The sequence below is a fragment of the Tinamus guttatus genome, unplaced genomic scaffold, assembly GCF_059628265.1.
Source record: "Tinamus guttatus ecotype Peru unplaced genomic scaffold, ASM5962826v1 Tinamus_guttatus_pri_ptg000326l, whole genome shotgun sequence".
NCBI lineage: Eukaryota > Metazoa > Chordata > Aves > Tinamiformes > Tinamidae > Tinamus > Tinamus guttatus.
Genome location: NW_028288860.1, coordinates 444,749 through 469,431, shown reverse-complemented (window position 1 = coordinate 469,431; position 24,683 = coordinate 444,749). Strand labels below are relative to the sequence as shown.

Here is a 24,683-nt window from a genome sequence, read left to right as displayed (position 1 = left end):
TAATTCTTTTTATTGTACTGAGAGGAAGACAATAATGAGGTGTCTGTTAAGATCCAAGCAGATTCTTGAACAAGAAATAATTCCCTGTAGCTGAAGTGATGCATATTCTCCTGTCGTCGGTTGTGAGGATGGCAATTTATGTTAAGAGTTTTAACAAGAATGAGACCAGGGATACACAATACTTTGCATAGTAAATGTCTTGAACAGAATTGAAGCAAGCCTGATATTAAGCTGAATTTTGTATATTAATTTGTCTTTATAGTTCAAAAAATATGAATCTTTTCACATGCATTATTCTTAAACGTATTGTTCTGAAAAATTCTTTACCTTAGTGCTTTTTTTTCAGTATCATAGGCAAATTCGTGGCTAACTTTATGGTGTGAAATTGTTCAGAGTAGAGTGGTAGTACACCTTATTTTAATGAAAGAAAATTAAACAAGCAGAACTGGTCTATAAAGGGGTCATCTCACTGCAAAGTACAGAGTGTTTCTTGTTTTTGTGCATGTTGAACATAGCCTCCATTGTTGAGGTTCTTTGAAAGACTTTTTTAAGACTTTAGTGGTTAACAAACTTGTAGAAAGTCCTCACTGATGAGTAAATGGCACTAGTTATTTTTACTCTCTTGTTTGTTAAATAAGATGCCAGAAGCTGTCTAGCACAGGCAGTTTTTAAGTTCCATATGAGGTTATCCTGCTGCTTGGTGCCATGGAAGTGTGACCACACTCCATGACACATTAACCTTCAGTGGGCTCAGAGCCACTTTGGATAGTTTTGCAGTGCTTACAGAAATCTTAACAATCTGTACAATGCACCACACTTTTGGGGGACATCTGCAGTAGCTGAGTTCAATTTCACCATTCTTTTATACATGGCGAATGTAACTGCTTAGCTATGTAGTCTAGAGTCTTCCCATGACAGTTTTATTTTTGCTCTGTTTCTTTTCACCCTTGGAAGAATGTTTTCCACGCTTGGGCGTTCAGAATGTGTGCATGTTTGGGTAATATTAGCTGCATAGTTTTCATCCCAACCAGTGGAGATCTTGGTGTTCATTAAAGGTCCATTCTGAGCATCCTTTGTATGGTCATGCCCATGGTCTGAACCTGGAATATGTCTATAGCAGTGCTTGCTTTTGTATCTATAAAACTGACCTGAGATGGGTTATTATATCTTCAAGTGACAGGTCAAATCTATGAAAGAGAAAAGGTTAAGCTTTTGACTTAATGTTCAGGTAACAGTACTGAGCTTTTTGTAGCTGCCAAAAACTAGCCATATAAACTTTAGATCACTAATGACTAGTACATACTTGCACAGTCATGTAATTTTACATTTCTTCTGGGTTGATATGGGATGGTATAAATTAATCATGTGCCCAATACCAGAGGTAGAGCAAAAGTATATTTAACATTTTGTTATTAAGGTCAACTATACATGATTTTACTTGATTCTCTGAAACAATTCTGAGAACAAAATTCTTTGGAGATAAGGATTCAGATCCAATTACTTAGAAGCTTTGGGTATATCAGAATACTATATAGCTAACCATAACCTAGCAGTACAGGGTGCCTGAAAACTGTTATTTAAGGTTTCTGGGGGCTGAAAAAGGCTGAGGATAGTAATTCCTACAACTATTCACTAAGACTTCAACGCTCAAGTCTGGAATTCTCTGTTACACTGCTTCAGACTGATAGTTTTGAACCTACAAGATCTAGACACTTCCACAACTCAGAGGAAAATTCGTGAATCTTACTGAAGTCTTCTAGAATTTGAGTGTACTGTGTGCTCTGAGCCCTGTGGGGCAAATACGCAATTCCCAGGTCTTAGCTTCTTGTCTCACTAGAACAAGCTGAATTCATGGGAGGAAATAGCTCAGCAGCAAAATCAAAAGGGTAGGTGTATTGAATAGGGAAATGAAAAAGAAATTTTCAGCAAAAGAAGTAAAATGCCTCATACAGCTCTGAAGTTGAACTCTTGCTATGTTTATACAAATATATTGCAATACTGGGTTTTTGTGATCCGTAACGAATGCAAGACTCTCACCTTGTTGCATTAGTGTCTTCCATAAAATTTAATGCCTTTCATAAGTTCTTACAATAGTTCTCCATTCTGTGTTTTCCTGCAAAGAACTAACTCAAACGGCCTTGAAAGCTGTGAAGATGCAGCTGCCAGTGAAAACAAGACTGTTAATGGCGGTGACTCTCCGCTACTCACAAACGGGAGCTATAAACCTTCCAGACCTCCCAGGCCTTCTAGACCACCTCCACCCACACCCCGTAGACCCACTTCAGTAGCTGGTATGTACTCTAGTGCCGTGCATTCATTTCAGAGCTACTTATATGGTACACACTATTTGAATTTCTGGTACTGGTACATTTTTCCGAGCAATTTCTCTTGGGCGGCTTATTCTGCCCAAGATATGATATATCTTCTATCAGAAATACCAGAGTTGGGGCAGTTGATGGGAATTCTTGGATTAAAGTGTTTCTTTAAAGAAAGATAAAGCTTCTTCTGAGGTTTTGTGTAAGGTACAAAATAGGTGGCTGTGTGCGCGCACTCAGACACCAACGCTCCCTTGTCGCTCTCCTGTGTCGCAGGCAGTGCCAATGGTCCTTCAGCCACGTCCACAGAAGCCGAAGGGGCCAGTGCGGCGTCACTGCCGGGCACAGCTGCCAGCACCTCCGCAGAGCAGAGCCCAGAGGGGACAGCAGCGGGGACAGCAGCCGGGACCGCAGCCCCTGCGGCTGCAGCACTGGCCACTCCTCCCGTGTCACGACAAGTCCAGCCAGTAAATCCTCCACCTCAGACACTTGCTACAGTCAGCCAAGGTCCTCTTCCGCCTGGGTAGGGACTCCTTTATTTTTTTTGTGGTGACGTTTGTTTGATTTGATCGCGGCGTTGGGCTTTTGAGCAGGGGCGAGAGGGGTTAGATTTTTGTAGTTTCTTCTTTTTGATGTAATGTAGAGTAGGTATTACGAAACAAAATATTTATGGCATGTTACCTGTTACCACACTAACAAATATACTTGCAATATTTAGTTTGGAGGTTTTCTTGACTTTGCTTTGAAGAAGAATTGAATGAAGAATTCCCAGTGTGAATGGTGTAATTAGTGAAAAGTTATCTGCCTTATTTTGCCAGCAGTTGAAGCAGTGCATAGAAGTTTGACTTATCTCACAGAGTAGTTCTGAAGTACCAAAGCAGTCTTGGAAAAAATCATATGTCAGTTTTTGACTTTTATTTGCTGTTTCTATTAAAATCAATATGATTTTTTCCCACGCTGTGTTTGGTGCTAAATGTTGCATTTTCAGTGCCGATATGAAGAATTCTGCATATATATGACCTATGCAAATGTTGCATATTTGAGAGAATAAATTCAATGAATGATACTATTCTAAAATGAGATTATGCTCCATAGGTAACATTGTTTTGATATTCAGTACAAAACATCGTTTTAATTGCTTTCTAATGTAGTATGCATAGACATGATATTTAGCTTCAGTTTTCTGTAACATTTTATTCTTTGCCTAGCTGAAATATAATTACTGTTAATGTGGACATCATACCACTCTATATTGTACAGCATTTTGTGCAGCTCACGAACTAAATACTAGTTATAAGTATGTTCCTTGCAGCTTGTTTTTATAAGTTGCTTATTTATAATGTTTCTCACAGTTGTGCAGATGAACAATTTTATATGCTTAAAAATTAAATTTTTGTTTTATTTTTAGTTGGGAGCAAAGAGTAGATCAACATGGTCGAGTATACTACGTAGATCATGTGGAGAAAAGAACAACGTGGGATCGTCCAGAGCCTCTTCCTCCAGGGTGAGTCAGGAAAAGTCATCTGATTATCTAGGATATGTCTGGACTGGATTTATCTAAAGTTAATTGACCATTTACTAAAACTAGCGATTTGTAATTTCTATTTGTAAGTGGTAATACGAATGCCGTGCAAACAGCTACTCCAGGGTATCCTGGTGAGCTCTACAATAACAGTGTGCAGTAAGGGAAGGAAAGTCTCAGATAACGGAATTGGAATTTAGCTTTACTGTCAAGTATTAGGCAAGTGTGTGTGTGTGTTGAGACACTGATCCAAGTTAAAGAAAGTAGGTGACCCCAACTCTAAAATAGAACCCAGACTGTAGAAAGGTATTTTAAGATTAATCAAATGATTATCTTTGAGCAAGAATATCCTTGGCTACTGCTTTATCCTGAGGTTGTTCTTTCCAGTCCTTTGGTCTCGTGTTAGATTTCCCAACTGCTAGTTTACTGGGTTTTTATGAAACTGCTTTTGTTATCAGATTTTTCCAGCTCTTAGTGTCAGAACAGTGATTCGTGTAAGTCATTGTTTAAGCCCAGGTTCACACTTTTTCTAATCTTATTTTTTCTATTTTCCATATATTTTCAAAAGCAAAGGAAAACACAACAATTGTACTGTTATGCTTCATTCATCCTCAGGACATTTGCACTTTTTACAAGTAGAGACACTCAGAACATTTTAAAGAGCAAATCAAGCCTGCAGAAAGCCTCACAAAGGTAGCCCAGCTGTTGTACTCAATTGGTCTTAAACTTTGTGATAGGTTGGACTATCATATTAATGAAACTCCTGGTGTTTTCACTCAAAATTTGTAAATAATTTATATGAACTGAAAACATCCCCCCCGCCACCAACAAAAAGAAAAAAAAAAAAAGTAGACATCAGAGCCATCCCTCATTCGTGCTAAAGCAGACTGAACTTGTGTCAGAAAGGGCATCGTGCTGGCCAACATGTCATGGTTTTTGCAGTTTTTTAGGAGAAACCAGAAGACTATTATCTTCAGGGTTTAGGAGGAATAAATGCAGTAATGACAGTGCTGTGATGACAGTGGTTTATGTAGCACTTGAAAAGTAGGTTTAAACTACTCTGAAACTATTTTAAAAGAACCAAAAGCACAGTAAATGAGCGAGTCTGTGATATACCATGGAAGAGAGTAAAAGTCATTCTTGGAAAGAATTTTAGCTCTTTGCAGTTTTAATGTACAGTAAAGGGAGAAAAAAAAATGGCTGATGAACCCTTGCTTTTATATCCAGTTCCAAACATATCGTCTCTTTGCTTTGCAATTGGTCTGACCCTAAAATTACTACTTAGCTTTTAAAATTACTCTGTGGTATTGAGAACTGTTGCTTGTATTTTTTTAAAAAGCTGGGAACGGCGAGTTGACAACATGGGGAGAATTTATTATGTTGACCACTTCACTAGAACCACGACATGGCAGAGACCAACGTTAGAATCTGTCCGGAATTACGAGCAGTGGCAGCTTCAGCGCAGTCAGCTTCAAGGAGCTATGCAGCAATTTAATCAAAGATTTATATATGGGGTAAGGAATATAATGCTGAAAGTGAGAGAAATGGCTTTTCCAGATTCCCAACCTATTAGATCATAATTCCCCCCTCTCCTGCATTTATGTATTGTGTTTTTGGGAATACTTTACCAGTGAAGATATCAGACTTGAACTGTATGTCTTATTCTTGGTGATGTATTGTACCTCTGTGTGTTGCTACTTCCTGCCATAGAGTTGGTAACTTTAGCTTGTGGCCTTGCAACAACTGCAGGCAACACATGCAGTGTAATGGTTTTTATCCATCACCTGAATATAGCTGGTGTGAAATTTCTTTGGTGAAATTTATTTTCAGTATGGACAGTGATTCAAGACAACTGCAGCTTAGTAATAAGCTTGTCTGTTTATATCGTGTCTTGCATTGGTTTAGCCAAAGACCAGGAAGGAAAGGTAGCTCAAAGGAGAACAAATTCTTCCTGCTCAGGTAAAATGCAATATGCACAATGAATGTTATGAAAGCAGGGGGATTTAAAATAACCATTCCAGAATTTGAAATCCACTGTTTACCTCTCTTGAACAGTAAAATTTATAGATAGCTTAAAAAAAAAAAGTTACAATTTTATCAAGAATGCTGTAAGTTCTAAATTATGATTTGTATAATGGAGTAAAATTGTACCTCATACATGGTAACAGGGAGAACAACCTGGAGAATAGAAGACTGAAGGAACATCTTAATGTGCACAAATATCCAAAGCAGATGTGTGCACAGGGTTAGGTGCCTTTCAAGGGTGCCCAGTGACAGGACCGGAATCACTGGGCACAACCTGAGACACAGGCAGTTCTGTCTGAACGTTAGAGAAAAGCTTTTTACTGTGAGGGGACAGAACACTGGAGCAGGTCACCCAGCAAGGTTTTGGAGTCCCCATCCCTGGAGATGGTCAGAAAGCATCTGGACACGGTCTCGGGCAACCTATTGTAGGTGCATACAGAATACTTATTTTCTTGGCATTGAAGTTAATTAACCATGCCAAGTGCTGTAAAATTAGATAACAGAAGAGCTTTCAGTCTTAAGTACTGAGAAATAGCTCCCCCCCACACACACCCTAAAACAAAAGAAAAACCCCCAAAACAGTTTGTAACAAACTTAGGGGTTCTCTGTGGAGAAAGAGAGAAAAATGAAAAGACTTTTGGCATCTTTTCTATATGTAGCATTAACAAAAATGCATTTACTTCAATTATTTATGGTGGCTACACTTAGAACGTCTGGAAAGAAAATGGATAATGGCTGGTTATTAATGCACCATTTACTTATTGCAGAACCAGGACTTTTCTACCACACAGAACAAAGAGTTTGATCCTCTTGGCCCTCTGCCACATGGATGGGGTAAGACTGACTGAGATGGTGTTTTGTAATATAATTTAATTAAATTTTAAAATATATATCTACCTTATTTTGTTTCCTTTTAATTAGTTTTTGTGTGTGTGAAAATCTTTATTTAAGCTCCTTTTAAATTAAATCTAATCAAATTTGCTGTAAAAGTGCTAACTCTAGACATGGATGTGTGAGTCCAAAGTAATTTTAAAAGTATGAAGCATACTGTTACACTTCCAGCAACTACCATGTTGTATGGCTTCTTTCATACCCTCCCTCTCTCTCTTGAAGTTTTGTTGATCTGAAAAGTTTTCGTAATATGGGGCTAATAAGCACCCACCTTCACTTCCACCTCCCTCTGAAGTACTTTTTAGTATTTTTGCACTTTACATTGTTAGCAATTTATGTACAAAAATATAAATGTAAGCTAATTCCTGGTTCCGGTGCTGGATCAGATAAATCAGATAACTGACTATGTATATTTTGCTGTATGTAATAATTTAATACACATCTTGTGATATGGAGGCAAAGTGAGAAGAGTCATTTAATTTAATTTAAATTTCTCTATTTGACAGAGCTAGACCTCCCCCCCCCCCCGTTAAGGCTTTTCAAAATTAACTATTTGTTGTTTAGTTATGTTAGGAATGAAAATTCATGCTTTAAAATAGTTCTATAGACAGTTGTGCCTTGTTGCAATATCTGTATAACATTTCAAGAAGTGTCGTTCATTAGGCTGAAATTGGGCCAGGAAACAACAAAATTGAGTTTCCGTGGTGTACTATTTTGCTATCAGTGTAACTTCTATGAACAAGAGTCTCTTTCCAGACTTCTCTTCTAAACTGAAACTTCTTACCTGCTATAGTCATATTTTGGTTTGGTTTTATAATTTGGATTCTATATTACTTTTGCAACAATCTAGAATAAGAAATGGTTAGAACTGCAGAAAGATGCCAGAAGAACAAATCCTGGCTTTTTTTCATAAATATGCTTTAATCTTGGGCTTAATTTTTTGAGCGAAAGAATCTGTCTATTTTCTTGAAATGTGCACTGATCCTTTTTCTGTATTTTTTTCCCCTGAATACGAAGAGTTATTCCACTGTTCATTCCTGATAGTTGTATATATGTGTCTCAACCATTATTGCTGTCTGTATTGTAGGCAAGGCACACAATGATAATCAGAGCACCGGTGGAGAAAAATGCTTATGCTTTTCTTCTTCCAATTATTTTTTTCCTCTAATTTCAAAAATAAAAGCCTAGTAAATGTTTGTTCATGGGAAACTGTGCTTTATCAATATTTTAATTCATTAACATTTTTTACTTTGAAAAATATCTGAAAATTATTTTGCAAACCTGTTAGCAGGCCAATAAATCTAGTGAAGGTCAATCTCCCACGTCGACCTTTCCTTCATGTAGATATGGATATAAGGATATAAGGAATTTATCCATGAACACTTCAGCACAGTTTTTCATCTATTGATGATTGTGAAGTTTCATATGATTATTAGCAGTTGGTACTATTAAGGTGTATTCCTGTTGCTCAATAGACTAGTAAGGGAATGAAAAGATGTTGAGTCAAAGCAGATGCAGAGAAACTCTAAAACAGTAGAAACTGATGCAGAGGCTATTCGTTTTTTTTATTTGTCTGTGTTTTTTTGTTTTGTTTTTTTTGCTTTGCTTTTAAAAGAATGATTAGTAGTCTGAGCAATGCATTAAGCAGATACTAAAATATTTTCAATTTTTACTTCCTTTCAGAAAAGAGAACGGACAGCAATGGCAGAGTGTATTTTGTGAATCACAACACACGTATTACCCAGTGGGAAGATCCCAGGAGTCAGGGGTAGGAAACTGGTTGCAATTTCACATAGATCTGAAATGACAGTTTATCAAATGACACTGAGAACTAGGAGACATGGCTTGCAACTGAAAGATGGGTAGTCCTAAATAGTCTTCTCAGACAGTGTCCCTTGAAATACATAAAGAAGTACAAGACAAAATGGAAGCTGTCAAAATATTGTTTGCTAATAGCACAATTATCAGGAATGTCTCGGTAAACAGCAATATATTATTATTTACTAGGCAGTCAGTAACTAAGAGAGGGAAAGAAAGAAGGTGAAATCTAAAGAACTTCAGCACCTTCTCCAGCTTCACATCCTCCCCAACTTTTTTTTCCATTGCCACCTTCTACCAAGCCTCAGGCTTTATATTAAGATGGGGCAGAAGAAAAAAATTCAGGCATTACTAAAAGTGACGGAGTGCTGCTTTAGTGCAGGGTTGAGTTGCTATGACCCTTTGGAGATATTCTGTCCCATCCCCTCCATCTTGAGTTCAACATTTCCATTTGGTGAAAAAACATTATCTGTCCCCAAAGGAAAGAAATAAGAGGAAATAAGAAATGGAGTGAGCTAATACGTGGGCAAGGACTGCTGACCTTAGCCAAAAGCCTGGCAGCTTTTCCATCTATTGCATCTGCAGCAGCTGGATTTTTAGTAACAACCCAGCAACCAAAATTCTGGCTTTACAGTTGGAAACATGGGCCTATCATGTGATTTATGGAGGGCAGGACGATCTGCGATTACCGCGGTGAAATGATACTACCCAGGTCTTCCAGGGGTATTGAGGTCCATTTATATTTATACCAAACTTGAATTAGAAGTTATCAAAGATTGTACAAGATAAATATTTGTATTTTCATGATACTCTTTTATTTTGGTCACCCTACTGACCTATGATTATATGTGAGATACCAAAAGTTCACTAAAATGGTGTCAGTTTTAGGATAAGAATCTAGTAACTAAAAGATAAAATGTGATTACTTAAGTGGAGAAAAAATCCACAACATTTATATATATATATTTTTCTGTGAAGTTCTTTTGTTGCTATTACAGATAAGCTAATGCTTATTTAAACAAGCATTTTCAACTTAGTGATAGCTGACATTAATATTTAAGATGAAAACAAGCAGAATAAATGTTGTTGAGTAGAAACTTTCTCAAGTTGTTGTTTTTCAGATTTACTTTCTGAAGTGTTGCAAAATTAACTTCATGTATTAAGTTGATCAGTTACTTTATGTTTTCTTGTATGCACAGTCAATTAAATGAAAAACCCTTACCCGAAGGCTGGGAAATGCGATTTACTGTGGATGGTATTCCATATTTTGTTGACCACAATAGAAGAACCACCACATATATAGATCCCCGCACGGGCAAGTCTGCTCTGTAAGTCTTTTTTTTGTATTAGGCTTTTAAAGTAAAGTGTAACAGGCATCATTTTTGATTTTCTTTATTTTGTAGAGGGTTTGGCAAGTAGCAAAGCTTCCTCATTTTCCAGTTTTGATTCCACTGAGAATTGTCCCGGCAGAAGGCAGTGCTGAGTGGTTCAGAATCCATCTTGTCAAATACTAGATAAGATTTGGGAGTCTTGGAGGGGTCCATCAATGCTTCCGACAACAAGATCCCTTCCTTCTTTCTAGTTACTCGTCTGCCTTTTTAGTTGTACACTCAAGCCCCTATTTCCTGGATTTTCAGGAACAAAGATGCAGTCAAAAACAAAATTTAATTCCCAACTTAAATTGAATTGTTAATTGCCCACCCTAACTGTTAGAATTCTTTTGCTTGCACTTAATAATCAGGTCTGTTAATAAATAATACATATGCACCCCACAATATTACAGATGAGGTTTTTTTAATTGTTTTTTAGTTAAACAAGGAAAGTGCACCTCCAAAATCAAAAAATGTGACTGCAAAAGAATTTGCCAACTGGAAAACTAGGCAGCCAACTAAACCACCTGACTACATAACTGATAAAAAGTACAGACATTTTTTTTCTTAAATTATCATGACACTGAAATTCATTTTTTCCTTTTGGTTTCAGAGACAATGGACCCCAGATAGCCTATGTGCGCGATTTCAAGGCAAAGGTTCAGTACTTCCGCTTCTGGTGTCAGGTACAGAATTATTTATTGGAAATACTGGTTGCTTGTTTGTTTACTTTCAAGTAGAATACCTTTCAAGTAAGATTAAATGTGAGTTAAATTAAGAAATGGTAAATACAGGCCTTGTGCAAACCATGGAATATTCACAGCTAGGTAAGCTGAGGTAAGCTGGAAACCTTTTAGAGTAAAAATAGCTATCAGTTTTGTTACAGTGGTTTTGAAAAGTGATAAGTTTCAGAATATTTTTTTTCTGCTTTTAGTAAAGGATTTTCTGCTTTCAGTAAAGCAAGGCACAGAAGTAATTACTAAATATTTAGTACAAGATATAGTTTCTGCACAAATACATTTTTCCAGAAAAAAAATGCAGGATAAAGAGCATTTATGTCTAATCATCACAGAATCTACTGTGTTGCAGGTTAGCATATTCTGTCATAACTCCGACTGATTGTGGCAGTCCTTTTCCTTTAAACTTCTCACATACCAAAATAAATAACGTGGTATTTAGGAAAAACTTCTGGGCTTAAACATTACAATTTTCAAGAATCGATTAATCATCCTTCAAAAAATAACAGAGAGGCTAGCCTGCCTAATTTCTCTGTTTGAATTTTGTACTAAATAACCTAAATTCTCTATTTTTTTATTTTTGAATAGTTTTGCTGACTTAAAATATGATTTTGATCTTAATGCTTCCATATGACTTGTAAGAATAAAGTATTTGAACCTGTTCAAAGCAGCGTGAGAAGATCCTATATACCTCACTTCAAGTTCTTAGAATAAATAAAAATTGAGAATATTTTCATCACTAGTTTTATTTTATATGGGACAGTGAAATTCACCTGTACCTCTTAAAAGAACATGTACAGTCATAACATACTATTAGAAATTTTAGGTGATTGCATGTTTCATCTCTGAAAAATATTTCATTTCAGCAACTGGCCATGCCACAACACATAAAGATTACAGTGAGCAGAAAAACATTGTTCGAGGACTCATTTCAACAGGTATTTCATGAAAACATATTTTAGTAATGGTTTTGTAACATTGATTTGATGAGCTCCATAGTCAGGTGTCATTCTTGGTACTTTAACAGTTTGCTAATACCTTTAAAGTGATAGGGAAAAAAAAAAAGTTTATACTTGAAGTAGTGTATTTAGAGTACAGTCATATATAAAAAGATTTAAATCTGTAAAAAGATGCTGAAGTGTGGAGTTCTGAGTTTTTTTACGTTTAAAATATTAGTAAAATTCTCAATAGCATCAGTAGAGCTAAGCCAGAGTTAAAAAATATGGTTCTACAGTTTAAGTACTTTTTGATGTTTTTTTTAATTTTCATTGTGGCAATAAGTCGCTCTGGTTGTTTTGTCAGGTAGAAGCAGAAAGCTGTGGTTTGTCAATCCAGCAAGATAAATTGAAATAAGATTGGAGGTGCAAGGAAAACAATATGAGATTCCTCTAGCCCCTCTGCATTTTTCTGATTTAAAAGTCACTTAAGAAAATGCAGACCTTATCTAAGTAGATAGAACCTTTCAGCATTTTCTGTCCTTACTGTCAATAGCCGAGTTTTATTAATCCTACATGTTTCGCGCTTTGTGACTTAGAAATTATCATTGATGTGTCAAGCCAGGAAATTCATACACACAGAATAACATGTTAAAACTTAATATCTTCTTGTTCAAATTACTGTAAACTAGCTTAGCAGAAGCAATAAGTATTAGTGCAATAGGCTATTATTGTCTTTTAGAGCACTCATGTCTGCAAATATAAGGGATTAAAGTGGACAAAGTAAATCCTGTAATGGAAAGTTGGCTGCAGCCTTAATTCCTAAATTTGCACTTTGTCCTCTTGCAATAATTGCAAAGGTAATAAAATCATATTGTATTGAAAAGAATCAAGAGATAGATTATGTAATCATGTAAATATCATCAAACCTAGATTCACTGTAGAAAAGTGTGTCTCATCAATAGTTTAGATGATAAAATCACAAAGATCTGAGCTATTTTTATGCTTATTAATAATTTATCGTTTGCACCTACCTACTTCTATCAGAGATATAAATTTATTGTAATAATTTCCAGACATGTAGGAGAGACTTGAAAATAATGATTTTTTTCCAAGTTCTGTCTGTCTCATTGGAAACAAAAGCTTAGTACTCTTATGGGAAATCAAAGCCCTGTTTTGCTATGAAAAACTCTGACATTTGATCAAATCAACATTGGACATAGCTGCTAAAGCAAATAATTTAATACTATGATTCTTGCTGGTGCAGAACTACCAGCCATCCTCTTTTTTAGGGGGTAAAGCTATAAAACAGGAGAAAAAAAAATATGTATGTTTATTATTGTGGGCTTAAAAAATTATTCCTTTGCCTCTCTAGCTTCATTAAGTGTAACGAAGATTCTGTTCAGAATGTAATTCTAGAAAGCACAAACATTACTCCCTGTTACTCTCTCACTTATTGGTGAGGTTTTTGTTGTACACTTACAGATTGGCTGCTGACCTAAATATGTCAGTCTGTCATTTAAGAATTATTCTCTTTTCCGTCTTTCTCTTGTCACATCTACTGGTAGGAAAGGGGTTAGTACCAAACCCTTAAATTCCATTTGATGTTCTGATGTATTATATGCTATATTGTTTGATTAATAAGTAGTAATAAATCTAGCCTGTGCTGGTAACCATTTTCTAAATACAAATTGATTGTTTTTCTTTTACTAAGATAATGAGCTTCAGCCCTCAGGATCTACGGAGACGTTTGTGGGTTATTTTCCCTGGTGAAGAAGGCTTAGATTATGGAGGTGTTGCAAGGTAAATCAAATTACAATGGCAAAAAAAAAACTGCAAATTGCTCAAGTGAAAGCTTCTCCAAAGGAGATACTTAGACTGCAATGCTTTAAAAATATTAGTGAAGCTTATACTTCATCTTTTGTTAGAGTATGCAACTAAAATGGTTCTATCTATCTTAATATCTATCTTAAATCTCTCTTAAAATGATTCTGTACATTTTTTAAATCACACAAGGAATTAATTGAATGTCTCAATGAGTAGAGAAGATAAAAAGTTTACAGAGCTAGAGCAAGCCTTTGGCAAAGCCATTAATGTCAAAATAAAGATCTACTGAAAGTGAATAGAAATCCCTTTTCAAGTCAGAAGTCTTTACTGGAATGTAACTGAGAAGTATTAATTATCATTTACTAAAACTCTATGTTTAGACGTCTTAAAAGAACTAGTCTAATCTGCTCATTAAGATGGGTTATCTTTTCCATACCATTCATATTTGTATAAGGTGGTAATTTTACGTAGTAATTGCTAAATTGTGTTAAGAGTTTGGTATAGCCCTACACTTGGAATGAAGTCAGGTTCACTGCCTATGCGTAAGCAAGTTCCTAAGACACTTTTCAGCGGATGAATTAACTAAAATAATTTTTGAATGCAACTGATGTGTTTGTTTTTGCTTTTATGATTTTCAGGGAATGGTTCTTTCTCTTGTCCCATGAAGTTTTGAACCCAATGTATTGCCTGTTTGAATATGCAGGGAAAGATAACTACTGCTTACAGATAAACCCGGCTTCTTACATTAATCCTGACCATTTGAAATACTTCCGTTTTATTGGAAGATTCATTGCCATGGTAAGTTCAAAAGTAGAAAAAAATCTCCTGTTTTTCTTCTATAGATAAATATTGTAGCATTAGATGGATAATTTTAAATAATTGATCTTTGAGCTGAAACTATTATCAAGTGTTTGCATACATCTGCCTTTGAAATAAATGGTTTAAACATATTAGCAGTCATGATATTCTAGATGCTTTAATTTATGGCTGTCAAATGTCATTGGTACAGAGTACAAAATTTTGTCGTATTAGGTATTCAGTCATCCTTTACATTATTTTGTCTGTTTTCATGTTCTTCAGGCTTTGTTCCATGGGAAATTCATTGACACTGGTTTCTCTCTGCCGTTCTATAAACGTATCCTAAACAAGCCAGTAGGACTCAAGGATTTAGAATCTGTTGACCCAGAGTTTTACAACTCTCTCATCTGGGTAAAGTGAGTTTGATTTGATTTTGTTCTTGCAATAGCAATAAAATGTTGTTGATTTTTCACTTATGCCAGGGAATAGTAAATTTATTATCAAAAGCCCACTGAGCATTAGAATATATCAATTACAGAGAAGTGCTGGAATTGCCTTTCTGGTTTACTGAATATTCTGTGCAGAATCTCGCATTCCATTTTCACTGCTTTTTGAATTCTAGCTAGTGATAATTCAGGTGTGGTAGTCTCGCACACTCTTAAAAGGCTTGCCTAAATTCCAATGAAACATTTTCAGATAATTGATTAAAAAAAATGAGAAAGCAGACCATTCATTAACACTTTCTTTCTAAAGAGTATGGTTTGTTTAGAAATTGTTTAGTTGTACTATAATTTAAAGTAAACAAATGTAGCTTATTACTTCCTGTCACAACTCCTCAGTTATCCTTGAAATCTGACTTTGAGGTTAGTCGTTTAAAATTAGCTAGCGTGCACCTTTATAGCTAGCATTGAGTTTTTGCACCAGTCTGGATGATTCAAGACCATATCTACCTACATCCATACAGCCTTCTGTGTATGCATTGTCACTCATCTGTCCATTCTACATTCGTACTCCTTGAATTTTTCCTTTTCTACTCCTTAATAGATTCTCCAGAAAGCGACATGTAAAATGGATCTGGAGTTTTTAGAGACATGGTTATTTTGGAAAAACGTGTTAAAGGAATTTTTAGAAATAATTTTAAAACCTGTCAGATTTAAAGGCACTGTAACTCTGTGCTTATTTAATATTAGCAGGATTCCAGAATATGCTAGTTCTTGGTCCTTGTGAACCATTAAGAGTTTCCATAAGTTTCATTGCTGATTTTTTTCTTCTTCCAAAAATAAAAATAAAAAAATACTGTTGCTTCTGTAAAAATGAAACAAGTTTAGCAGAAAAAAATCAGTCTCTTATGGCTGGCTAATGAAATGAAATGTACTATACTTAAGAATGATATAAAATCAATTAAAAATGTTTTAAAATTGCTTTGTAATTTTCATACAAAATTGGGATACATTGATTTTTTTTTTTTTTAATCAAAATTAGGTATAAAAGGCAGAATATGGTCATCACCACAGTGATGAATCATAGAAATGTTTTCTGAAGTAGTGAGGAGGTGGGAAGGGCTTCAGGTTATATTTGCAAATAGAGATGTGGATTTTGCTTTGATTTTTTAAGTAGTATGTTCTGTACCCGATCATTTGTGGCTAAAAGCTGCAGTAAGTTGAAATATTGATGACAAAGCTATATTGATCTTTGGCCATGAAACTGAGACCTGAGAAAGAATAAAAGGTCTCAAAGGTTTAAGTCACGAATCTTGCTGTTTCATAGTCCGATTGTGTGTGTGTATGTGTGTGTGTATTTATATATATATATATACATATATATATAGCCTATATATATATACATATATATATAGCCTATATATATATACATATACACACACATATATATATACACACATGCATATATACTTTTTTTAAGGTAGGGGTCATTTGTTATTTTATAACTAGAGGTATTTTAGGGCTCAAATATGATCCTGAAAATGCAAGGTGTTTTTGAGGAAGTTATAGAGAAGAAATATACAGTAATTGATCTGTGATCATGGGGGAAGCTACTATGGGTGGATGATCTCGTGACTAACTGGTGAGTTATGCATATAAAATCATTCCCCTTAACAATTCATTAATCATCTGTGGAAGGTTGATAATAAAAGCGTATTTTTTTAAGCTATTATCCTTAGGCACAGTCTCATCTTTGTATTTGTGTGTCTAGGGCGCCTAAGCTGGAGACGTGTGTCCAGCGCTGCCTTTCACATGTTTTACAGTAATGCTTTTCACTGACCACACCGGAGACTTACAGGCTCTTCCAGTACTGCTGCAGTGTCATATTTAATCCGTGCATGATTCTTTTGGACAATATATTATTTATGATGGCTCAGAAAATAGCACAGAGGCTTTTGGAAGTCGGCGCTGGACTGCCTGGCCATGGCAGTACATAGGGGCTTGTTGCAGACAAGGCAGGTTGCTTTTGCCTCTCACCTGTATTTCAAAGCCTGCCGTGTTGCCAGGTACCATCCAGGTGATGGCTGGTGTGAAACTTTTCTTGGGTGCCAGCAGTCCCTAGTGAAAGGTTTTGTCAAGGACAGGAAAAATCTACCTTTGAAGTAAGGAACCAGAGAACTTAGGACTGTCAAGTAACAGTTCTTGTCTCCCTAATCCGTTAATTAAGGTTTTAAACAACTTGGCTGTGGTGGCTGCATATGCTTCTATTAATCCACAATTAATGCTTTTAGTATTCTTGTTTTTTATTTGATTGTCAAAGAAGAAAATTTTAGGAAAGCTTAAGGCAGTAGGAAGAAATTTTTGGAGCAGATATGACCCACACATCAACAGCAATTTCTGCAGTGATACAGAGTTCTTTGAAGCTGGAGTCCAAGAAGGCTTTACTGCCTTGAGAAAAAAAAAAATGCACTCAAGGATATGAACTTTCTGGAGAACAGACTTCAGACCTCTGGGCTGTAGACATTGGTCTCTAAGCCAAGAAATGGAAATTTCAGGTTTAGCACAGGGGAATCTGTCTGTTAGCAATGCCAATGGAAACAGTCAGAAATCTGTAGGAAGAAATCATGTCTAACAGGGAAGGCATAATTTCTTTCATCCTCAAAAGACTGATAAATTTGTCAGGATTTTTGAATCTGCTTGTAGCATCTCCTATTGAATAGCTATTTTTTACATTCCCACCATTTCTGGTAAACTGTTTTAATAAATCACTAATACTAGAAAATGATGAAGGCTATGCAATTCCTTTCCTTTTTCACATGCATGTCTCACAAAGAAACATGAGACCAAGTATCCAGATACTCCTCTATCCTGACCCAAGATGAAAGTCTGTTTCCTTTTTAAAGGAAAGATTAATGTTATTTGAGGTATTTAGTCATCCATCAGTCAGAAGCCTTTCTTCTCGTCTAAATTTTCATGTGATGAAGTTCTGAAGTACCATCACATGACATTGCTAGATAAACCACAGTGGTGGTGCATCCAAGACTGTCATTTCTGTATTATGATACAGGAAAACTGTCTTGTTTTTTTTTCAGTCTCTCTTGGAGAAAATGGTCCTGAGCACCACTGCATAGATGGGTGACTCTTCACATTATGGAAGCACACATCAACGTACACATTGCATTGCTATGCCTGTTACTCTGCGCGTTATTAAACCTTATAGAGACAGTAAAGTTTATTAAAGCAGCATCTGCTGGTTACAGATTAGCAAAACTTTCCTTCTATATTATGTCTTCAAGAAATAGAATTCCTCTTCAGCAGGAGAGGAAATAATGTACATTTTGTTAATTTAGGAGCTTAGAACATTTTAGAATATGGTCACCAGATAGATCCATAAATATGTGAGAGTTGAAGATCACATCAGCATACAAAAAAAAAAAAAAAAACTTAGTTACTTCTGGTTTGGCATCACCTGGAGGAAAAAGGGCACCTTCACTTTAGCAAGGTCTTTGTTACCATTTAGAAGAAGCAACTGTGCCATAACACATGCAAAAATATTATTCCTTTGAAAAGTTTCTGTACTGCTTTGAGCTATTAGATGGAGTCAGCTAGGTAGTATGTCAGCCTTAGTGAATGACTAATTTATTGGTACTACTACGAAAAAATTGCTGGCCAAGACTGCAGTGTATTTTCATGAATTTCATGTGTATTCATGTATTCCATGCCATGGGTAAAATGAAGTCAGTATATCTTGCAAAACCACCTTTATTTTTTAAGTAATGCTTCCTTAACTTCATTTGTGAACCCCAATCCTGTTTTTTCTTTCTTTTTTTTTTTTTTTTTAACGTACATCTTCTGTACTGAGTATGAGATCTTTATCTAGTATTTACAATATCTCTTTTTTCTTACAGAGAGAATGATATTGAAGAATGCGGCTTGGAAATGTTTTTCTCAGTTGATAAAGAAATTCTAGGTGAAATCAAAAGCCATGATTTGAAACCAAATGGTAGCAACATCCTAGTCACAGAAGAAAACAAAGAAGAATATATTAGGTAAGAACAAATGACGATTTAAAAATACTTCTTTATGCCATTTTCTTTAGTTCTAGTAAGAAAAGATTGTCCACCTATGTAATAACCTGAAGCATCTTTGGAAACTTGCTTATGAGTAATTGCTGATGTTGACAAGTGTCAGTTACTTATGTCATATTTGAAAGAGAAAATGGAAATAAAAATCCATGCTAAGCAGAAAATTGAGCTGATATATATTCCCGCTGGAGATTAACAGAATATCATAATGAAAAATATGTATTTTGGGTATTTCAGCAAATCATTGCATGCATTTATTACTTGAATTGCACTAATTCAGCACTCATATTCTAGAGATCCATTTTTGTTTCAAACTGAACATTTTTGGATGCATTCTTGATAATTCTTAGTTTTTAAAACCAATAAGTGATGCTGAACTGGTCTTATAGTACAGTTAGACCTTGGCATTTCTAAGAGCACCATGTTAGGAATGATGGAATAACCTGTATTGTCATAAGCTAAGCATTATGATTGTAATATGGGAATGTTTTCGGGCACTAGATTAGGAGAAAAGTGTCTTTCACAAAGAATGTTCCTGCTGATTTGTTTTGATATATCCTTTCCTTAATGTGCAGTAGTACATAAGCTCTTCTTTAAGGCATGATCCTTAACATATAAGATTAGGTGAAGTGTGTGGTTGCCAAAGGAGAACATATATTGCAGGCACAAAATAAGCTGAATCTTGCTGTAGTTTTCCTCTCTCTTGTGATGATTTTGGTGAAGTGCCCTTTTCCAGGAGGAGCTGTAAGGGAGAAGGGAGTGGATTTTGGTTTTGTTGCATGAGTAATCTGTGAAAACATTTCAGTGCTTCACAGAAAAGGTAACATTTGCAGAAAAAAACATACTGCAGTTTTGCAAAATGTTCATATTGGGATTGAAAATGGGGAGGATCTGCAGAAAACCATCCTTTCCTAGTTTCCAGGAACCCAGGGAGAGCTCGGATTCCAGCTTCACTCATACTCTTCTGTGGTTTGCTCTGGGTCCTGCTTTTAGTCCCAAAAGTTTCTAGGATTGAAATCAGAAAATAGCTCGCTCTCCTTTAGACTCCAATTCTCCTGACAGGTTAGGCTTGAATTCAGCATAATATCTCCTTCTCCCTGGGTTCAGGTTCTTCGGGTCTCCTGCCTGCTTTTCACCCTTTTATTAATGGAGAGTGGAGTTTCTGCCACAGAGCAAAGTTTCATGATTAACAGAAACAAATATGGAACTTTCCAAATGGACATAGTCGTTTCTTGGTAAGCTAGCAGTCCTACTTATCTTCACCAGTACAACTTGACCTAGTTTTTTTACCTTTCCATGGATAATGATTGAGATTTCTGGGGAGAATATTAGACAAAGATAGCTCTGCGTTTTTCTTTCTTTCCTCAAATATCTAGGGACTGCTGTGCACTCATTAATATAATCACTGAATAGATGCTGCCTCCTCTTTGAGCCTAAATACTTTCCATTGCAGAGTCATTGGAAACATAGGATTTTAACTTGCATTTAAAAACTTATTTGCGCAAAGTAAAGGTTACAAATCAAGTTATACAATGCTCTATCCCCAGAACTTTCCAGACTTTCCATAATATTTTTAACATATCTTACAGCTCATCTCAGAATAGGCTAACAAAAGGTGTGGACTTGAGGCAGCATGGACCAGTTTACATGATCTTTATTATTTTCTTTTGTAGGCTGGTAGCAGAATGGAGGCTTTCCCGAGGTGTTGAGGAGCAGACACAAGCTTTCTTTGAGGGCTTCAATGAAATTCTGCCACAACAGTATCTGCAGTATTTTGATGCCAAGGAACTGGAGGTAAAGGGTTCCCTAACTATCACTAGAGTCAGTTTGTTGCATGTGATAAATTACAGTATTTTTGCAGAACAGAGTTCACTGAGGTTGACAGCTCTCTTTCATAGGGAATAAGAGGAAAACTTCATAAAGTCGTATTTGATTAATATGCTTCCTTTTGCTTTCCTGTTTGCCAGCCTCTAAGAAAATTGTTGTTGAATTTCTTTTGAAGTCCTCAGCAATTTGACTGACTTATGTTTTAGGAATGAGTAACCTGACACAAAGGAAAATAAAACCACATATGCAATGGATGACTAAATATAGAGTAGACCAGGTTCTAGCTGGTATTCATCTCACAAAATTACACTTCCTGACGTACCTCTTTAATCTGAAAAGATGAAAACCAAACAGATTATACCCAGCACAGAATTATATGGTTGGGCAATGGTAAACTCTGTGTTTTTGGTTTGAACATCCAAATGCAAGCAATTATTCCCTTTTTCATGAATGTGACCCTTGCTATTTTGTGGCCTCTCAAAATACACTTGATGAGCAATGATTATTCTTTGTTGTGGAAGTTTTGGATAAAGCTTAAAATGAAAAGTGAGTGAGCAGTCTTTGCAGACAGATACTTCCAAATGTGGTGCAGTTCATGTTCTTTGCTGCTTGATGGGCAGCCATAGAACGGGAGTGATAACTTGTGTGTTTATTTCCCTTTTTTCCCCAAAAAAGGTGCTTTTATGTGGAATGCAAGAAATTGATTTGAACGACTGGCAAAGACATACCATCTACCGGCATTATACCAGGACCAGCAGGCAGATAGTTTGGTTCTGGCAGGTTTGTAGAATTTGTTTTATTCTCAGAACAACAGAAGTTACAGAGTTATAGCTACAACTGAGTGAGCAATAATCAGAATTGCTGAACAGATCAGTAGTATGTAAATAAAATCTCTTACAGCTAATCCACTTATTCTTAACAGTTGTGTAATTTTTAAATCTGTGGATGATTAAGTGAAAATACACATAGCAGATGTTTGTCTAAATGTTTATTTCAATTATTCTTTTTCAGTTTGTAAAAGAAATAGATAATGAGAAGCGAATGAGACTCCTGCAGTTTGTTACTGGAACCTGCAGATTACCAGTGGGAGGATTTGCTGACCTCATGGGTATGCATGCGAATCCCTCTAATGGATTAGCACATTTTTTTTGTTTATGGTCACTTTTGTGATTTTTTTATATCGAATAGTAAGTCCTCCATATATTTCAGGTATGACAGTAAGAGTCAAGGAGAGATTGTTAATATCCATTACCCTTTCAAGTTGCTTTGAAAATCATTTCTTTAAGTTTGTGCAGTCCACATGATGAATACTTTTATCTGGATAGAGCTGTGTAGGGAGGGACTTTTATTCTGTGTGAATAATGATAGCCGTGTCTTGTTTTTAAGTTTTTCATATTTCAGTTGTCATATATTGACTACTGTTACTGATACTAAGTTAACTAGAGCAAGGAATGATTTCCTTGAATTTGTTACAGGGAGCAATGGACCCCAAAAATTTTGTATTGAAAAAGTTGGAAAGGAAAACTGGTTACCTAGAAGTCACACTTGGTAAGTATGTAATAAATCAGAGTATTACTGTGGTTCTATCTACTTGGAGATTGTTCATAAAAGGGTAATCTGCTTAAACGTCTTTGCGTGAAATCAAAGACCGAGCTTATGCTAAACAGTTTTATCACTGAATAAAATTTGAGCTTCTGGAAAACTATTCTGTGGCATGGGGTAGGTTCTATTATTGAATTTTGTGGATTTGCGTGTTACTGAATATTTAAAATAATAAACAGTACTTTCTAATGAAGATGGGATTGACTTTTTTTGTTCTCACTGAGCTCCATTTGATAATAAAATTATTAGCTCTATTCACACATCCTCTACTCTGGAGAAAAGGTAGCCGATGTTCATTTTACTACTCAGTAAAAATGAACAAGTTTAACTTTTCAAGTATGAATAATATCTGTAGTTAATCAGCTAGGGAAGTGTAGTGAGTCCTATTACTGAATACACTGCATTTCTGTAAGACTAGCTCTTTTGAAGTATTTGTACTGAAACTTTTGCTCTCAGAAAAAAGTGATTTCTGGTTTGAGGTCAGCTTTTGATAGGGTTATAAATCCAGGATTTTCCAGGACTTTCTTTTCCACTTCCAACAATAAAAAAGCTGAATTAATTCTTGCATCCATTTTACATAGCAAAAGGTTTAATCACTCACATTCATAGCAGATTTTTCGGTGATGTTTAAATTATTTTTCAATACTTATGTTTCTTTTCTTATTTTCAGTTTCAATCGCTTAGACCTTCCACCCTATAAGAATTATGAGCAGTTGAAGGAAAAGTTGTTATTCGCAATTGAAGAAACAGAAGGATTTGGGCAAGAATAACTAGTTATAATTTGCACCTTGAAGAATGTGAACTCAACACATGATGTATGTTCTTCACTTCTGCTTGTTGCACACTTCATTGTAAAGTAGACTCGACTTGGATTTATTTAACATACTAGTGTGTAAGTAAATGGATGTTATCCTGAGGTTTTACCCACATTAACTCTGGATTTCTACTGAGCACTTTCAGAAATCAAATGAGCAATCAGATGAATTATGAACTAAGATATTTAAAACAGCTTTGGGCTCTGCTGTATCTCACTGTTCATTAATTAGAATGTGTCCTTAACGACAGACGGATTTTTAAGAATAGTTTTGTCTTTCCTTTTTAGTAGCATTTTTTGCTACTGATGCACTGGGAAGTTCATTGGTAGCTGCAATGCTGCAGCATCCTCATAAGCCTCTTTGCAGCAGTGTTATTAGAGCCAGCCTGTAGCCACCCTCTGGGTACTGTAAGCAGATTTGTTGCTTATGCTATTTTTTCTAACTCAAGTGTGATCAGACTGTTTTTTCCCCACCTGGAGTCTGCTCACATGCCAGCTGGATTCAAGCTGCTGTTAAGGGGATGTAAAAGTGTGGCACAAATCCAAGGCACAGCTTTGGATTTTTGTATGGTTTTTTTCCAAAAATCCTTTTTTTTTTTTTTCCCCAGCGAAATAAACACCTGCCCAAAGTTGTTGGAACATTTTCATGTTCACTTGGAAGAATTCTCATCTTTTTCTTCATAACTCATTTGTCTTTTACAATAATAAAACCACTGTGGTACTTACCCATTTTGAAAAAGTCAAGACCACCTAGGATTGCACTGATTCCATTTAGATTCATGCTCACAGACTGAAGTTTTTTGTCAAGTGTTAATGGAAACTATACTCAGTTGTTCTCACATGTTGCAGTCATTTTTCTCCAGATATTTTATTGGGTTCTCAGGAAGAGATATAAAACAACTGGATTTAAAAAATGATAATACTTATCATTTTTTTTTGGTGATGAACTGAAGGGCGATATTGGCTAAGGCTAAGGAGGCTAGAAAGATCAGTCAGATCACAGATTTTTTTGAAACGTTGGAGCATCAGTAGATAGTTCTACAGAATTTGGGGGAGATTTCTAAATGAATTCATCCTCTACTTATAGCTACTTATAGCAAATAACTTTTGTAGAGAGTTCTTATTGGATGAAGAACGTGTTTTACTTCCTTTTAGACTCTGTTGGTGTTCAGTTCTCTTCTGGTTTACAGTGGCATTGTACATTTTCCTGCTCCTTTAGACTGAATGCACTTTTTAGCTATGGTCAGCTCTTTTCTTACTTGAAAGGAGGAAAGCAAACTTCAATGTGATGGGCTGTTGTCCGCAAAAAGAGATGTGACACTTGAAATGGCATGTAGCACACGTTAAAGCATAGCTGCATCTCAGAGCTTTGGGATAAGAGCTGTTTTTAAGAGCCTTCTATGTTTAGAGTTGGAACAGGACAGTGGGATACTATAAAACTGAATTTCCAGTCTTGAAAAGAGTATTTCCTTCCTGCTATCCCTTCAATTTTAACTAAAAGATGAAAAAAAAAAATGATTGGGGGCTAAGAAGAACCAAGACACTACAGTTTTATAACTGACTTCAAGAGAGTTTTTCAGGTCCTACACAGGGATACCCATGTACTGGAAGGCAGATGATTAACCCTGCGATGGGCGACTGGCCATGCGGCTTTAAGGAAACCGTAAAGCGTTTCTG

At 35.8% G+C, this 24,683-nt stretch overlaps 1 protein-coding gene across 1 annotated transcript in view; it reads left to right on the top strand.

Moving 5' to 3' along the window:
* ITCH (itchy E3 ubiquitin protein ligase) overlaps window positions 1-24,386 on the top strand; it is a 55,888-nt gene extending 31,502 nt beyond the window's left edge. The window contains exons 7-24 of the mRNA XM_088529173.1: window positions 2,122-2,291; window positions 2,592-2,838; window positions 3,724-3,819; window positions 5,177-5,351; window positions 6,630-6,696; window positions 8,437-8,521; window positions 9,771-9,899; window positions 10,555-10,627; window positions 11,545-11,616; window positions 13,328-13,416; window positions 14,079-14,238; window positions 14,521-14,654; window positions 18,587-18,727; window positions 20,437-20,557; window positions 21,266-21,370; window positions 21,602-21,698; window positions 22,066-22,138; window positions 22,863-24,386. Of these exons, the coding sequence (XP_088385299.1) occupies window positions 2,122-2,291; window positions 2,592-2,838; window positions 3,724-3,819; window positions 5,177-5,351; window positions 6,630-6,696; window positions 8,437-8,521; window positions 9,771-9,899; window positions 10,555-10,627; window positions 11,545-11,616; window positions 13,328-13,416; window positions 14,079-14,238; window positions 14,521-14,654; window positions 18,587-18,727; window positions 20,437-20,557; window positions 21,266-21,370; window positions 21,602-21,698; window positions 22,066-22,138; window positions 22,863-22,962 (2,134 nt within the window). The 3' untranslated portion in view covers window positions 22,963-24,386. The remainder of the gene's footprint in view (window positions 1-2,121; window positions 2,292-2,591; window positions 2,839-3,723; window positions 3,820-5,176; window positions 5,352-6,629; window positions 6,697-8,436; window positions 8,522-9,770; window positions 9,900-10,554; window positions 10,628-11,544; window positions 11,617-13,327; window positions 13,417-14,078; window positions 14,239-14,520; window positions 14,655-18,586; window positions 18,728-20,436; window positions 20,558-21,265; window positions 21,371-21,601; window positions 21,699-22,065; window positions 22,139-22,862) is intronic.
* The last annotated feature ends 297 nt before the right edge of the window (window positions 24,387-24,683 follow it).